The sequence below is a fragment of the Elaeis guineensis genome, chromosome 4 (genome assembly GCF_000442705.2).
Source record: "Elaeis guineensis isolate ETL-2024a chromosome 4, EG11, whole genome shotgun sequence".
In the NCBI taxonomy this organism is placed as follows: Eukaryota; Viridiplantae; Streptophyta; class Magnoliopsida; order Arecales; family Arecaceae; genus Elaeis; species Elaeis guineensis.
Genome location: NC_025996.2, coordinates 32,626,726 through 32,645,320, shown reverse-complemented (window position 1 = coordinate 32,645,320; position 18,595 = coordinate 32,626,726). Strand labels below are relative to the sequence as shown.

Genomic DNA, 18,595 nt, shown 5'->3' with positions numbered 1-18,595 from the left:
ATTAATCCAGCCACAGATTTGCTGAATAATAACTCAGTGATAACTATACAATTGCTTTTAGTGCTATGATCAGAATTCATGAAACTGACACTAGGAATCATGTTATATGGTCGACCTTTTGGATTATCCGGTCAAAAGTTTTGCTATTTGTAATTGTTGGCAAAAGTGGCTTTTTTTATAGTGGTATGCTATTTGCATGTAAGCCTAGAATATATTATATGTATATATGTATGTATGCATGTATGCATACACGTATAAGTTATGTGAGGACTCATGCGGGCTCGTGTTTCGTCCCACATTGCTATACAGTGGATAGCTCTTGGGTATTTATAGAGAGCTAAGGAACTTAAATAACACCTTCCAAGTAGCTTTACTTTAGGAAGTCTCAGTTGTTACAACTAGTGTCGGAGTTGATCCAGCCTATAGTCCATGTAGACTTGGGGATATTGTAGCATGGGCCCGTTTGGGCTGACCACGAGCTAATCATGATTTTTGTGATTGGATTTATGATAATTGTGATTGAATTTGGACCTTTAGTCTTGCAAGGATGCGAGGGCTTATACAAGGGAAGCATGTAAGGACCCATGCAGGTAGATCTTGGGTACTTATGGAGGGCCAAGGAATCCAAATAACACTTTCTAGCTAGCCTTTTTAGATGAGATCCTAGGTTGTTACAAATTATGTCACAATATTATCTCTCCTTGATAAAGTTTCAAATCTTAACTATATCATCTCATATCATATCGTATGTTCTGTTAAATTTTATCAACAGAGGGGTACATTTAGTTGGCTAACTACAAGTAGTTACTGATAGCATATTGTCTCTCATACCATAACATTGGTAGGAAAGAATGAGGGGAGGAAAAGGGGTATCAGAATTATAGTACTTATCCCATATCACTGGCTTCAAAGCCTTATTTTCATAGGCAATAATGAGCACATCAATAGTATTAGTGCAATAACAAAGAACTAACTGACAATGCATTGGGTAAATGTAATTTCACATGGTGATAAGTAAGCCTAGTGTCAAATGCTGGTCTGCTCAAAGGACCAAGCACAAAAATGCAGTTAAAAGGATTGGAGAAACATGTTATGGCCATGTCTAGCTAAATTAATCAAATCAAACTCAAGGAGCTTGTTTGAGATTGTTTTCAATGAACCTAATGACAAACATGCTGAGGATAACGTGGAGGCTGTGAGACTCTTTGCCAGCATCATTTATATACAAAGGGCCACAATTTTCATTACAAAAAGACATCCTAGTACACAAGGCTCCTGCCATTACAAGTTTGCGGAGGGTCAGATGTATGTAGCTTTACCTCATATATAGAGAGAATGTTTTTGTATTTCAAAGTCATGACACCTAGGTCATCATAGAGTAGCCTTATCATTGCCCTAAGGCTTGCCCTCACATTTTGTATAATCATTTAACAAATTAGCCCTCCATAAAATATTGCAAAAGCTATTTAGAGCACAAGCTTGATGATGGGAAAAAATGATTTCACATAATCATTTTTGTACTCTTGACTAAAGTCGTAAGTCAATTGTCTTATGGTGATCCACTTAACTAAGTATTGATCTTATAACAATTACATTTAAAGGTGGGATCCTTCTTGTGGAAAAGGGAAACATGTTTCCAAGTACAGGTATACAAATTCATCTCTAGCAACAAAGATATAGGTTGCATCCACTTCTATACTGTGTTATGTGAATAGTTGTAAGAAATGACTTTTAGCTAGAGGAAATTAATCAAATATAATAAAGTCAGCTAGTTAGTTTGTTGATAGTTACATCTTTGTAGCACTTAGAAGTAGTAGGGAAGCATGTTGGAGCAATGTCCACAAAAAAGGCAAGATTATGAAGGTAAATATGGGGGCTGGGTGGAGGGTGAGGGGCAAGACTGTAGTACTAAAACTCAGTTTCTCATTCCAAGGAACCTTGGACGAATGAGATGAAGAAGGTAAATATTAAGAAAAATGAGAATATTAACCATGGAGGGTGGAAGAGTTCTAGTGTTATGGTAATGCTAAGGGGTAAATATTCAAGAGTAAGGCCAATTAGGGCAGAATAAGGCATTTTCTTAAGAATGTATGTGTTGATACGAGTAATAACCGCCGGTAACTTAAAATGAGAATAAAGATAGAATGAAGTGGATGGCATTAAGAATATGACAGTTCTTGGGTGACACTTCTTTTGTTTAAATTTTTCTATAAAGAGAGTTGAGGAATGGTGTCCTGAAAGTAAGTGGACCTCAAAAATGATATATGTTTCTTAGCAGGACTTGGATCTCTGGGTTGGTCTAGCATGTCATCTCAAAAATAAACATAGTAAGGAGATGCCCTAGGTTTGAATCCAATTGGTGGCATTCCTGTCATGTTTCCTGAAATATTCTTCAAAATGAGGATTCAAGTGTCGCTAGCATGGGTTTGCTGTGTCATGCCGCTTCAAAACAAAGGACCTAGCATGTTCTAATGAAAGTGAAGACCTCCAAACTTTCTTACAATAGAGTATTACCAAGCTATGTAACAAAGATCATTAACAAATGGAACATGATACTAACTACCTTCTTTATATGTGATTATATACTCTTGGAAGAAGATGGTGCAAAAACCAAGCCTAAAGGCCCAAAAGAAAGAAGATATGGGGACAAAGTGAAAATGGAAGACTAAAATAATGTTTAAAGTGAAAAGAAGGGAAAACAAGCATGCATAAAGAGGAATAAGGATACTTGCCTCTTGCATAGGGTTTGGTCAAACTGAGCATAGATACACCTAGCACAGAAGTGAGAATTGCCACCCAACCAAAACGAGGAAGATAAAAGTGGGAAGAAAATAGCAATTGTCTAGAGAAAGGGGTATCATTTCGAATCCTTAGAATGCTCTGAAAATAAGAAGCAAGCAAAAAAAATCAGCAATGGTTGGATGACATCATTAATCATTGGAAGAGAAACTTTTGAAACTCTTAATTGACTGCCAAATAAGGAACCAAAAGCAGATTTATCTAGCCCTCAACCTCGAGAAAGAAAACTCCTAAATTTGAGAAACATTCTTATGACCACCAATGACACCGGATTGTCATGATGTTTTGTGGAATTATATAGGATCTGTTTGGGAATACTGTAGCTTTTGGCCAAAAAGTAATTTTTAGTAAAAACTGCATTTTGATGTCAAAAGCTACTTTAGAACACAGTAATTTTTGGTTTGACTATCAATTTTCTAAAACTGTTCTGAAGTTGTAGAAATAGTTTGATGTATATTTAGTTAACAAACCTAAAAGCTGCTTTTGAGTACCAACATGACCAAAAAGGATAAATATCTGAAATGATTCTAAAATTATTTGGATACAAAATTCACTATTTTATAGGAGATTGATTTGAAGAAAGAAAAAGTTCTAATAGACAAGAAAGTCGGACAAAAAGGGAGAGACGAAAGAAGATTAATAATCCTGAAAGTCAGAACAAAAAAAAGGATGTAAATGGAGATGAGAGGAGATTATTCAGGGATGTGGATGGAGATGAGATGAACTGAAGAAAGAAAGAGTCTTGATAGACAAGAAAGTCGGACAAAAAGGGATATAGATGGAGATGAGAGGAGATTAATAATTTTGAAAATCGAAAAAAAGGAGAGATAGATGGAGATGAGAAGAGATTAATCAGGGATATGGATGGAGATAAGATGAGATTAATCTGAAGAAAGAAAAAATCTTGATAGACAAAAAAGTGGGAAAAAGGAATGTACAAGAGGTATTGAGAGGGTAATACGTAATTTTTCTAAAAAAACTAACTTTCCACAAATGTGATATTTAGCTTGCGGTGCTGCGTCTATGGAAAGCGGGAGGAGGTCATCTTTATGCAACCATGTTTTGAGGGATCTTAAATGTGACCCACAATTATTTTTGGCTTATAGCCAAATACTCAAAATTTTGCTTTTAGATCCAAAATCACTTTTGACGATTACAAACATACCCCCAAACATGCACGTACAAGAAGTTCCTTAGAATGTTATACATACATTCTCTATTAATGTTAAGGGACTGCACAAGGAGTCGTATAATTCTAGGCATGAAGATATGATTGTACAATGTATCAAATGCAATGACATGGCACATTCTTGCTTGCTACAGCATGATTAGAAAAGATTTAACTTGGATGGATTTCTTTATCTTAGTTGTTTTGGTTTATCAGAAATCTTTTCACTATCTTTATGTAAATACTGCATCATGCAGCCCTCCATGCTCCTTGGTGAAAAATGTTACAGGGAACCAACCATTGCTAAATTTATTGAGTAAGAAATAATGAATAGCAAACTCTATCAAATGATGGCTAGAAATAGAGGACAGAAGCAATGGCGAAATGTTTAGGTCTGGAAGGTTTGAAGAGAAATATTTTCAACAGTGCATTAGCTTATGCTTTTTCTCCCTAATATATAATTTAGATTCATATTGTTTGTGCTCGCCACTATATATGCAACAATCTGCTTTTCTGCACTAGAAATTAGAACTGAGCTGGCAGTCATGATGCTTGTAATTGAAATTTGTGACTGTACTTTCGAACCAGCTTCCTAGTCAGTTTCTCTCCTTGTAAGATAATCATGACTATAATCTGCCACCTCCCAAAGCAATAATAATGTAGTGGCTGACACAACCCAAGGTGAAAGGGTGTTCAATGCATGTGAAGCCTCCAAGGTCTAGACGTCTGGAGATCTTTCTGTATCATTTCCTTTTCCATTGTTCTCATATTGGCTTGCCTCCTTTTTTCCATAAGCCAAAAAAGAAGGCTTTTTAGATTCCGTCTGCTCTTCTTGATCTCTTTCTTTGCCCCAAAGCACCAGGTAGAGTCCGATGATGACAATTAAACCTCCAATTATGCTACAGAATGAGGAAAACAAAGTTAAATTTTTAAATGTGATTTGTATTTGCGTGTACTTTAACGAGCAGGCAGAAAAGTTGAGGCACAAGCACATTATTGTGTTTTGTTTTCTTGCTGCAAGCTTGTATTTGTTCACATGCAGGTATGGATATACAAATAGAAGGAACCCTGGAGACCTATAAAAATTTAAAATTACCACAAGCTAGAATCTAAATGTTCAATCTTTACCTTCCTGTGTACAATCTTTCACCAAACACAAAGTATGCTAGAAGTGCCACCATTATTGTTGAAAGGGGATTGAACATAGTGACAAAAACTGGTCCCTTTTCCTCCGTGCACCACAATTGAATGAAGATTATTAAACCAGAACATACAATTCCCTGCAGCACAATTTTGCTTGTAGAAAGGAACCTTTTGGAAAAGAGAGGAGTAAGTTGATTATTAAAGTGTACTCACAGAATATAAGATGCTCCAAAGGTCAATGTCGAATCCAATCATCCATGCTGTTGGTTTATGCTCTACAGCAACAGTAAAAACAGCTGACTGTATGCCCCCAATAAAGTTCATCCATGTAGTGAGTGAAAGTTGTGCTGGATATCGTTTGAGTGTTGTTGCCTGCAATTCTAATGAAGGATTAGTGTGGCCTGTTGTTTTAAAATTCTTAAGTGATAAAATTGATCAAAGATAGTTCATGTAAAATTTGCACAAGGAGAATGAATCATTTAGCCAACAAGAAGAATATCCACTTTGAAAAATTAACTTATAAAATAATTTTTATTTCCAATAGTGACCTTACAGTTGTGATATGAGATATATCTGACTCTAGCAACTATATGTATGTAATGTCTAGACATTCATAGTTGTGTATGTTATTTATCATTAGGTGCTTAAAATCCAAGGTATGCCATCTTGATATCGGGCCCTATACCGGTGTCATTCTATTCCAATATTGGTACTTGGCCAATTTGGTGTACCAAGTATTGGTATGCCCCTTGGACCATGTATCGGTATCGAACCAGTATGGTATGCTTTGAACCATCAAGTTCGATATGGTATGTCTGATCTTGTTAAAATCATTCTTATATTGCTCGTCCACAAATCCATCATCCTTGCATTTTGACTTAAACCATATGTTCAAACCTTTATGGCAGTTCCATTGTAAATACTTAAGGTAGACTTAGTTTAGTCCATGCATACTTATTTGGGTGTTGGATCCCTGTTACTCTGTCTGCTTGGAAGTATTTGAGCTGGAATATAGACCAAACTACGTAGGACCAAGGATCACCAACTTGGAACCAGACCCCTTGCTGGTTAGCCGGTGGTACGAGTCGGTATGCCCCCATACTGGACTACACTGGGCCTAAACCGACCCAAAAATAGGGGATGAATTGGGGAGGAAAAAAGAGAAAGAGAGGGTGGAGGGAGGGAAGGAACAAGTAGCTGGCGAAGATGTTTGCAGTGGCCACTGGAGGGCCATTCGCAGAGGCCGTCAGAGGGCCACTGAGGCCTCTCGGGCTCCGTGAGAGAAATTGAGAAGAGAGAGAGATAAAGAGAGAGGAACGGAGGGGAGAGGAGGGAGGAGACGGCTGCAGGGTGGCCCAAAACCCCCCACAACCATTGCAAGTTCTAAACAAGGGCTTCGCCTATGTTTCATCAGATTTTTTTTTTTAAAAATCTGATACACAGTAAAGTCAGCAATGGAAAATCCGATAAAATAGTGAAGCCGACAATAGATTTGCTGTGTCAGATTTTTTTAAAAAAATTGATGAAACAGGGGCAAAGCCCCTATTTCGAACCCACGGTGGCTGCGAGGGTTTTGGGCCGTCTGGTAGCCATGGTGGTGTGGCCTTCCCGCCGCCTTTCCCTCCCTCCTCTCCCCTACCTTCCGCTCTCTCTCTATCTCTCTCTCTCTCTTCTCAATCTCTCCTAGAGGACTGTGGAAAGAGTCATGATGGCCCTCCGGTGGCCTCGGTGGGCCACCACCGGCCTTCCCCTCTCCTTCTTCCCCCCCTCTCTCTCTTCCTCTTTTTTCCTTCTCTCTCACTTTGTTTTCACCGGCATTCTGAATCTCATGCCAGAACTGCACCATTTAGCTGCAAGTATGGTTCGGTATGTCCCAAACCATCCGATTCAAGCCAGTTTGGCGAACCATCTATAGGACCAGTTCATCGTGTTTGAAAGATTCTATTTTGTACTTTTGTCAAAGGAAAAAAAATCTTTTTTCATAATTACCAGTCAGACCGACTATGCTATATTACAAGGAATTCAGTACCTGCATGATATACCATATTGACCATGTTATGCAGCTTGCAACAGTAAGAATTGATCCTTCCAGCCAATTTTCATGAATTGTATTTCGTTGTATAGGAATCAGTGCTCTCCAGAAATTCCTGACTGCTGGTCCTTTATACAGTGTCATGGTTGTAACACCAGCCAACGAAACTATGGTCCCGACTATCTTTGCCATGCCATGAGGACTCTTAACATCAAGATGCTCCAATCTTAAAGTAAGAGGCAATCATTGAATTATTAACACTTAAAATGTGAGATTTAGATCTTACATGCATCGCTTCTAGTGGCAAAACTATCAAATGGAACAAGCAGAGACAATTGCAATTATAATGATCAGTACTTGAAGTTTGTCTGACTGAAAATAGAACCCAGTTTCACAACTAAAACTGATCTAAGATTGAAGCTGGCATACCTAACCAGAATAGCAATGACAAATGTCATGGAAGCAACAGTATTGACCATAGAGGAAACAAATGTTGGAGAGGTGTATTTCAAGCTTGCAAAGTACATATTCAGTGTTAGGCTGACCCTGAAATATTAAAAGGTGATGTTAATCTACAAACAGGATACTGGAACCTCAGTTTAAACATTCACAAAATGTTTGTTGCCTGACCCAAGAATTGAAAGAACGCATAATTCCAGGAACAATGCCCATGTCAGCTTTGGTCTTAAGTTTCTGCAAAATGGAAAAAGAGAAAAGGTATAAGCAGTTTTTATGGTTAATTATAAGAAAGGAACTTAGTGATCACACTTTTATTTTATCAATGCAATTCTAGTGAGTGTAGTACCAGAGATGCTACTTCCTCTAAGAATTACATTCCCTGTAATCATCATGACTAAGAGATCATTTTTCTTGCTATGTAGTTTTTAGTTTGCTAGAATTACTTGAATGTTGAGAGAGATGAAAATAGTATACCTTTCAAGGAAATAGGCGAAAGGCCACATGACCAAGCCACCAACAAGATGCCGGTAAGTAATGTAGACATGGGGGTTCAATCCCCGGTTGAAGGAAGCTTCAGTAATGAAATAGAGAATTGTGTAACCAAGCTGAACCAGAGTCATGAGAAAGTGTGCCTTCAGTCTCCTGCATGTTCGTCTGATCTGAAACCTTCCAAGTGCCATAGCTATTGAGCTTTGTCTTTCCAGCAACTCAGGTATTGCTTTTGCTTGACCTGGTTTCTATATGAGTAAGTGTTACCAGAGTAGTCTATCCTTAAATAGAGATGGCTTTGTTTGCATTTTATGATTCCTCATACATGTTGCTGGTATCTTGTTCTCCAACGTAACATATGTCTACTAGATGAAAAAACTGCAAAACCAATGGATGAAAGCTTAGAAGATATTCTCTTGCATGGTTGTCAAGATACTCTAAACTTTTGCATGTTAGATTATTACTTTTTGATACCACCCAAATGGATCAGCAAATATATCTAATGTTTAAACTTCCACTTGACTGATCAAAAAGCTCAAGTAACCTGAAGCAACATGACTTTCTTATGTGGACTGTTCTTCTTTTGAATTTTATGTGTGAGATTCTCGGAGATTACTGCTTTCTTGGTTTGCTAAGCCTTCCAACCATTGAGATCTGCTCATGTATAATTTCCTGCTATAGACCAACCAGGATGTTGGTGCAAGAAACCTGTGATATCCCTGTTAATTGACTATTTTCTTTGCAAAATCCCCATTAATTCATTCATTTTTCCCTCATTGAATGAAATGCATGGATTTTCGTCGGCCATGTCTGCCTGTGAGAATGCACAAACTCCATTTTGAATGTGCCATTGAAGTGGCAGGCTGGGGTACATGAGAAATTCTACTTGTTCTTATAAGCGGGTCACTCTCTACCATAACTTGTCCCAAACTGGGATTGGCTTTATGATTCTTACCTATGCCCCTGGGCTATCTTTGATTTTTTGTTCATAATTTGGCCCCTAACCTAAAAAAGAACTTTGGATGGACTACTCTCATGCTTTTAGTTTATTGGATTATATGGCTAGAAAGGAACATAAGAGTTTTCGACAGAGCTAAAGTTGGATAAGATTGAAGTGCCAGAGAGTACCTACGTCCTACTTGTGGACTGGACCACATAGGTTTCAGATAACACAGGAGGAAGCTTCTTCTTCTCTTTAACCTCTTAAAGTTCTGTTAGTGACATTTCCTACTCTGTTATTCCTGCTTTCTTTTTCCTTTTCTTTTGTACCTTTTTAGAACCTCTTCTATCTACCATACTTTCATTTACTGAACGAAAGTGATTGAAATAGTGCCCAATATTTTTAATGAAAAGAAATCCAAATTTATTTATTTTTTATGTCTGTCTCTCATACTGAATCCTGAACTTTATCCATTCTTGGGATCGGCATTCACAGTGTTTATATTTCATCCTTTTCTACATTACAAAACTTCACCTGATACTATCAGGTCCAGTACTTTCAACAATCTAAAGATGACCAGTAGCTTCTAGACTGAGGCTAGATGGGGTTAGTACTTGACCTCCTTAAGCTTTGGTGCCGAATCCACTGCAGAGATTCCTACCTCTGATTACTAGAACCTAGTGGCTTTCATGGTTGTTTTGATGGATCTAGCTAAAAAATACCTACACTTTCCTGATATTAAAATCCTTGTTATTTTTTTATTTCTGTGAACCTAGATACTGATAAGAGGCATGTCAGAATGCGTACAACCATTCTTGCACTTGATTCAAATGCTAGTGGAAACCACTAGCTTCCCCTCTCATTTTCATTAGGACCATTTCATTATGAGAGTATCTGAATCCATCCTGCTTTGTGACGCCATATACTGTCATTGGTTGACACCAGATTCACCACCTACTGATGGTGTGCAAGCGAAAGGCTGCAGGAGGTGCATGTGGTCATTCTGATCCATATCTACAAGTTGATAGAAAGGATGATTTGGCTGCAAATGAGATTCTCCATCAGTACTAATGGGGAGCATCATGTCCAATTGCTTGTTTTTTCGGTGTTGTTGATGGACAACATGTTGGAAAAGTTTAGGTAAAGATACCAATCCAAGAAGTGTAGGTAAAGAATAACTATGGTGGAGAATGGTACCTATGGTGCACATCAGGGAATGCCTTCCATTAACTCGTCATGGATTCCAGTGGAACTCTGTTTGTACTAAAGCTCGGATTCTCCTGGACAGAAGTTTCATACCTTTATTTCGTGGCTTGTTAGTTGTTACGTTGAGTTTCACACAAAGGGAGAAGTATTTACCTTGTTACTTTGGGTTTCACACAAAGGGAGAGGTATTTACCTTGATGTCATCTTTTGATGATTGCTACAATTTGGACCCAGATTTTCCTGGTGACCTCCTTGCACGACCTCTCGTGACCCGTTCTTTTCTGAAGCTAATCTAGAATGCTTTCATTGAGTGTGATTTGATTATTCGGCTTAGTAACTAAATTTTCACCTCTCGCCTCCTAGCCAAAGACAGGTGTTTTTATAAACAAAACATTGAGAGGGGTTATTTTCCACCCTCTACCATAGTAATATCCAGCCTATTAATTCAGGTGAAAATCCATCTCAGGATAGATCGAATTGCTTCTTGCAGAACCAGGGCGTGGTATGATCAGGGATCAAGGCCAGGTCTGACATCCTGCAGTATTGCATCTGTTCCACCTGCTTAAAGTGGCAAGAGATCATTGTACCATCTCAAACAATGTTTGGTCGTGCCATTCATAATATTTTAGAAATTTGAGAATAGATCCTAAACAAATTTTACAACGTAGTGTTGACATAAGTGTGTTTTTAGGTTTACTGAAAATTGTAATTTATGTTTCTATTTGAGCTTGCCTGCAATGCACAGCAAACTTTGAGACTCAAAAAAATGAAATTGATAAAAAAATTATGTATATTAATTATTTTTTAAAAAAAAATCATTCTCCTACCGACATGGAACCAAATAATTTCAGTATTGTTGTTTTTTTATTATGTATGATCAAAAAATGTTGGTCTAGAACTTACAATGATGGGAGCAACATGCCTTTTTATAATGGATAACATGTTAGGCTTGGGAATATTATACTGTACATGCTTTAAAAAAAGAATCTTAATACCAGCATTTTATCCGTCAAAACACAAAGGTTAAGAGGCCAGCTCAAGCTGAAAAGAGCAAAGAAAATGTGTTGTTGAAGTCTATATTTTATCTTTTTGTTAGTGACCGGACTGTTCCAAGAGAGATTGTTGTGCATGTACTGCACATTCTGGGCGCTAGTTCCACAGACAAATAGAATTGCCTTCAGTTAGACAACATATTAACTTCTTTTTTAATAAATACAAAAGACTCAAACATAAGGCTCAAACAAAATGGCGTGTTAAGCTATGTCTAATCTTTTTTAATAAATAGAATAGGAATCATCGACTGACAAAGGCTTCACGATGTCTAAAATCATATCAATTCTTTACCTTATCTCTTCGACAAGAGGGTCATCCTCAGCCGATACTACCGGAGCCATGGAAATGAATCCTTGTATTCTGCAAAGAAGAATGAAGTCCGCGTTGTAAAATTACCAAGATACCTTTGTGCAAAGAGTTCCAAAACTAGGAAGTTACAGACACTACGTACTCTGTTGCAATTACGAGAATAGGCCTCCAATATACGATTATTCTGTGAGTTATAGATTCCTTTGGCGCCATGGTTGAGTTGGGTATGACCTTCTACTGAACAAAATATATACACTACAGGGAGGATGCAGTTTTGTGCAAGAGGCAGTGTACAGATATGTGGCACTAACTTGTATGCTAGAAGGTTAAAATTGGCCGACTATGGAAAACAAAACCACCATGATAAGTAGCCACGTCAGTAATAGTCCTGTCATAATTTTTTTAAAAAAATAAAATATATAAATTTCTACTCTATATCGTAGATTTTCACAACTTAAAAACACGACAAATTTCACATACTGATCATAGACCAAACATGGATCTTCGTTAGATTTTATATCCATTTAAGACCAACGTTGAAAGTAATTTGGATAGAGGCCAAAATTGTATGGCCAATTAAAGCTTGCCAGGTTACCCCAATTGTAGAGGATGTTGTTTAATTTGCACTCAGTGCGGTGTTTCATGGTCACAAATTTGACAAAATGTGACTTGTGCACTGGCCTCACCGTTTTTGATGACCCAAGGACCATGGGGACAAAATTAAGACACCATACAGGTAGAACAATAGTAGGGATACTCTGGTAATATCCCTACAAGTGGATTGTGATTTACTCCCTCTGTGCAGCTCATCTTCTTGCACGCATATATATATTTAGGATCCATGTTAAAGAAGAGCATATAACATCGTTTCTAAAATAACTCTATCTTCAGAACTGTGAATTCCGATTCAGATTCTCCTACGACGATACCATCCTAGATCCCATAGGCATGCCGAGGCCAGTGACCAGGGAGAGGGAGATGATGACCACTGGGATGGGCACAATCCAAAGATCACCGTCGGCCAGGAGCAACATGGAAAATTTTTTTAGCTTCAACAATCCGCAGAAGTCACCAAAAAGGAATATAGTGGACTATGAACCTCCCCGGAGATCAGCCATGATATGGAGAGGAGCAAGAGACCTCACGGAATTCAGCACACCCCAGAGGGTGACGGTAATGGGGAGAGAGCGCGAGATGGTCGAATTCCGAACACCCCAACACCCGATCGCCGGGACCAACAACTGGGGCGGCGCGTCGCCTCTCCTCTCGAGGAACATCCCTGAGGAGTCTCGGGGTACCAGTTACCTTGGGTTCAACGCTGTATCGGCCATCGACCACGACGACGACGATAAGACCAGGTTTGCGACGAGAGCCGATTCGAGGTCCCGCATGGGGCATGCAACGCCGGGGAGGCATGAAAGGAAGCGTGGGAGTGAGGCGAGGCGAGGCGGGATGTTGTCGATTTTGAGGTGGTGGAGGAGGAGGAGGAGGAGGGAGGAGGAGGTGTTGGGGTGTGAGAAGAGGAAGAGTAGCTGGCGGCCCGGTGGAGACTATCGCAATAGATGGCCGCAAGGGTGGCGATGATTGATCTTCTTTTGCTCATTGGATCGCATTCTGCACAACTTTTAAAGTATTATGCTCGCTTCATGATGTATATTGCAGACGGAAGAAAGAGATTTGTTGCACTTTGCCTTAAAACTGTGCAAAATGCGTGTGCAATAGTTGACGTCGTGAAAGAACAACAATAATTTTTTCGTGCAAAAGAAAAAATATGCGATCGTTCACGCAAAAGATACAAATCGAATCTAGGGGAATTTGGTTCGTGTCTCATGACGATGCTTAAGTTTAAACTTTGGGTAAGCATTATGTTCTTCTACGGTAGCAAATATATTATATAGTATTGTGTAGAGAGTTAGATGATCATCAAAAAAATATGCCCCGCCTATGATGTTGTAGAACTCACGAATCACCTTATTTTATGACCATCCATCATCTGAAAGCAACCATCAAGTCCCTGCATTTAAAGATACAGTATTTCTTTTTTATTTTTTTATGAGGAAACTTGTACTTTAAGATTAATTGAATGGGCACTAGCCGGTTGATTTAGGTTGCACAAGTAGCACTGCTACAAGAATATAAGCAGCCGGTATCTATCTTAGATTTAGTGCTCAAAAAGGAAAGTATCTTAGATTATTAACTATAGTGTGAAAAATATGCTGCAATTTGCACTGAATCAATGCCGGAATATATCCTGTCTCCTATATGAATATTTTCGATTCCAAACCATAGTATAGTCTCTGTTCCATCAAATTGGTTTCAATAACAAAGGCCATGCATGCCAACAAACCATGGCATCGATTCCACGGCGTTCCTTTGCGACGAGGGTGATTAACATGCGTTACACGGTGCACTAACACTCTCAAGGTCCACCAAGGGTATATGATAGACCGTCCGACACCTATTTGGCTTAGTCGAAAAGTTTAAGCAAATTATAGGATTTTCTGTAGCTGGCTATCAGCTCAGGTAAACCGGTTTACCTGCTTAGCCTGTCACCCACCGGCTATTGCAATCCTTACTTTCCAAGCTCTCTCTCTCTGTCATCCCTTGGCCTAAGCTCAGAGAAATTATTGGTTAGAACGGTTTTATCAGGTTTAGGAGATTACCAATTGTTCCTCTACTCCCAAACTCAAGTATTGGAGGATGTTGAGAAAATATCGATCAATCATGGTCAGAAGTTATTACTTACTTACGTACAGAGAGGAAGGATGAAGCAAGAAATGATGAACATGTTGGAAGAGTGGCATACCTAAAAATTAGAGATATGTTTGATTGGGGGATGTTGGATTTTGAAGTGGGAATGGAAGGGAATCATATTTTTATTCCTATTCCAATTCCAAAGAGGAATGACCATATCTCAATTTTCCAAAATCTAATCCGGATTCTCTTCTAAAATTCAAATTCGATTATTTCAATTTAGTCGCCATATGCATCAGAGAATATGGTCACTCAAATTTTCTTTTCCATTTCGATCCCGATGGTGAACCAAAAGCAACCTAGACATCCTAAAGGTGGAGGTTTTGGACAAATGTGTGACTTGTTTAAGAAATTACTGATTAGATCCTATAAACTATATGTTTTTGGTAAAATATAAACTATATTTTGATATAATATAAGTGCATATGATAACATTGAGCTTAAGCTTGGAACTGACAAAAGAATTAATTAAGCCCAAGAATTTGGGCCTAACGTGCTTTCACAGGCTACAAGTGAATATGCGAGCCATTTTACAAGGTTGGATGCTGAAACGCGAGGCTCGTACTGGGTCTTTATTTTAGATACCAACATATTGCCCTATAAATCCACAAAGACCCTCATATAAACTTCCAAACTCCGTTTCTATATGTTACCATTTCTCATTTGGGCACTGAGATGATCCCAAATCTCATGTTAAGGAAAGGATTGGGGCTTGTTGATGGAGCAGGTGCTGATGGAAGGAGAATTAAGGCGGGTGGCTGGTCCTGGCAAAGTGGGACAATGAGATAAAAGGATGGTGAGGGAAAGAATGCCGAGGGTAAATAGGGACGAAAGAATGATGAGAGGAATAAAGGAGAGAATGAGATCATATGAAAAAGGAGACCAATTGGGTTTAGGAGATCATTTTTGGGGACATATAAGAGGATGCAATATAAGTTTGGTCCAAAGTAGAAATCAAGTTTTTGTCGAAATCCATTGTCCCAGTTCAAAATTATAATGTGCTGTCGCATGTTGGACAAGATGTTGAGAATTTATCTCCAGGTGACGATTGAATCTTAGGGTCAGAGGTCTTTTTCTTGCCAGAAACTTAGCTTTTACTTTGCAGCAGACCTTAGTGGCATTTCATGTAAGAAATAAGAGCATTTAGGAAATGAAGATAAATAGGTCACGATACATTTCCCATCCCTCATTCGCCTCTTTTGAGATTTATTCTCGAAATTAATTTGCTCTCCCTCTTTGAATATGGCAAAGGAATGATCTATTATCCTCTAATTTGAGTATATTTACCACCCTGAAAGATTAAAGTAATAGGAAAAGAATAAATAATGTCCACAAGACTTAATCCGATCATATGTAATGCAATAATCACATTTGAAGGTTAATTCATGCAAGCCAGAAAAACCCTACCCTTTGGCAACAAGACTGTCCTTATTATATCAAATTTCATAACAAAGGCGTCTAACAGACAGATGAACCAGGCCAAGTAACATTAAGAAACGATCAAAAATGTCATAGATGCAATAGAAGTTGTGCTTGAACAAACTAAGATTAAACGTGTACTCTTCATTGCCATAAGGCCCTAGGATGACATGTAGACTCATCCAACTCTAGCTAAAGGAGGCTATGAGATAAAATTTGACTCATAAATGTCTAAAATGCTTAAACTTGCAAAGTGATTTGATAGTAGGTTAAATAACAATACTAGATCTAGCTTAGTTTATGTTAGTCTAAAAATTAGGAATGGCAACGGGTCGGGTACCTGATCCCTATCCATATCTACTTTATAATTAAAAATTGCATACTCATTTATCCATCTCGGACGGTCAGGTTAAGTAGAGGTACGGATTGGATAGATAAACGGATCAGGTCGAATCGGATCAGATTGGATAAGAAACTCACCATGCAAATATTATAAAATAATTATAATTTTGACTGGGGATTTAGATTAAAGCCATATTAGGTCGGGTTCGACAAACTATATCGTTATCCATATCCGATTTGAATCTGCTTTGGATATTTTTTTCAAACCCATACTCATCTCAAGTTTTAATTAGATTGAATAAAATTTGTCCCACTCGAGTTGAGACGAATCGAATACCCAATAGGTTGGCTAAAATTTCTATCTCTATAAAAGATAGCTATGTCATAGTCGGAACAAATAAAATTTTAGGATAAATCACTTCCATTGAATCTATAATCAAGTAAGCTTTCCAATGCAGATTGAATTACGTTAATCGAAGCAAAGTTTATTATCTTGGTACCAGATCCCATATTAGTACCATCGTTTTATAGTATCAATATGTAGTATGGACTGATATGACAATATAAGAATTGTATGGTATGCCCCTACCAGACGATATGGGATGAGACAACAAACACTGAATCGAAGGCTAGTAAGCTTTCTCGACCCGATCTAACCCACTTAGACTCACTCTGATCTATTTTAAAGGACTTGTGGAGTTGAGCCCGATTCTAAAATTAGATCTATTTTATTTTTTAGATCGGATCTAGATATATGGTTTGGACTCCCATTTGATTTTTAGCTTATTTTGTATCTTCTCCTCTATGACCTAACTTGATTCAAACATAAGATACCATTAGGACCCGAACTTATTTGAGCCTCTAAATTATAATTTAAGACTTGTATAAACAGTATCTTTAAAATTATTTTTAACATATCTCAATTTATTTTGAGAGAAATATTATTTATTATCTATTTTATGTGGTTATAGTAGTTGGCTATGTTTGATTTGGATCTGATCTAGATAGGAATTTTTTAGATTGGGACTGATTTATACGTGAATCTGATCCGACCAAATGATTCACTAGATCAAAAATTTTTATTATGGATCCAACTTGACTCAATCTTTTATTGAGCTGGATTTGGGTCCAACATTAAAATCTGATCAAAGAATATGACTGGGTTAGGATCACTCATGTCCTTTGAACTGACTCATTTGCATTCTCACCTACATTATCGAACATCTCATGTTGCCTTTTACTGGCAAGCATTGTTGACTCTTTGATAACCCAAAATAGGTGAATCCTTTGCTTCCGCGTGTGCACCCTGGAGTCACCAGCTAGATCCCAGTCTCTCGTAGTCTTCGACTCACATAAGTAATTGGGTTAAAACACACTAGAATTAGGATACGACAATCAGTAATAACTAAAAAGAAATTGAACCAAAGAATATTTTAACATATAATTTCCATCATATTTGAGCTCTGATATCATGCTATCTACTTAGTTAGCTCCAAAAACTTAAACTAATAGAAAAAGGTCAACAATGCGTATCAAACTTAATGGACTAGTCAAATGTATGAGACAACTCTCACTCTTATCTCTGAAATGAGACTCTCTCCCTCTCTTTCAGAGTCTCTCTCTCTCTCTCTCTCTCTATCTCTCTCTCTCACACACACATATGTGTGTATGTATGTACGCATCCATTTTAATATTAGGATTCAAATCACTGTTCTCCAACCCTGTGACTTTTTTGAGAACAAAAGACTGATGAATGCCTTTTTTCCTAGATGTACATAGGATTTAAATCATTGCTCTCCAATTATTTCCTCTCTCGTGAGACACTACTGACACTCCACTAAACTTCTAACCTCTCTCAAATTAATCAAATTCAAGCCACTATCACCCAATGGAACTCTCACGGACAATTTGGACAGACGCCTATAACTTGCTCCCAGAGGACAGACAATCATATTATGGAGGAATGCTACTTGTACACTTCCTTCACACGTGCTATCAATGTACACATGTGGCATTGACCAGACCAAAAGAATTAATGGCCATAAATGAAAAGAATTTTAACCAGTTACCTTTCCTCATTCCTAAGTCTTACCCCCTGAAGCCCTTAGCCCCTCACCCATCTTTCCTTCCATCTCTTTTTCTTGGATCTCCTCCCACCTTTGAGCACAACTCCTCATTTTTGCCAGGGTTTATGGCAGCTCACGGATCAAAAGAACAAGGTCTAACCCCTAATTGGGACAGTGGGGCCGACTGACTTCCATTGTAGGCCCAACTAACAACCTAATTAGTTGCCACAATGCCCAAGCTAATTCAGCCCAAATTTTTTTGGGCCCAACATAATCAAATTAAGATACGGACGGACTAATTTCCCACAGCTGAAGCTCTGGGCCCAAGAAACAAAGCTCCAGGCCCAAAACTCTTGACCTGACCTCCCCCATTTAAACGCCTCCTCACTACCCACGTCCCCTCCAACGTCTCTCTC

At 38.2% G+C, this 18,595-nt stretch overlaps 1 protein-coding gene across 1 annotated transcript; it reads right to left on the bottom strand.

Annotated features, from left to right (window-relative positions):
* Nucleotides 1-1,212: 1,212 nt before the first annotated feature.
* On the bottom strand, nucleotides 1,213-8,455 carry LOC105043070 (WAT1-related protein At5g07050-like). Its single transcript, XM_010920488.4, has 7 exons — nucleotides 8,076-8,455; nucleotides 7,773-7,835; nucleotides 7,572-7,688; nucleotides 7,140-7,368; nucleotides 5,324-5,482; nucleotides 5,096-5,247; nucleotides 1,213-4,866 (listed from the first exon to the last, which is right to left on the bottom strand). Exons 1-7 carry the CDS (start codon nucleotides 8,279-8,281, stop codon nucleotides 4,686-4,688), a joined length of 1,107 nt encoding a protein of 368 aa, XP_010918790.1. The 5' UTR covers nucleotides 8,282-8,455; the 3' UTR covers nucleotides 1,213-4,685.
* Nucleotides 8,456-18,595: the final 10,140 nt, after the last annotated feature.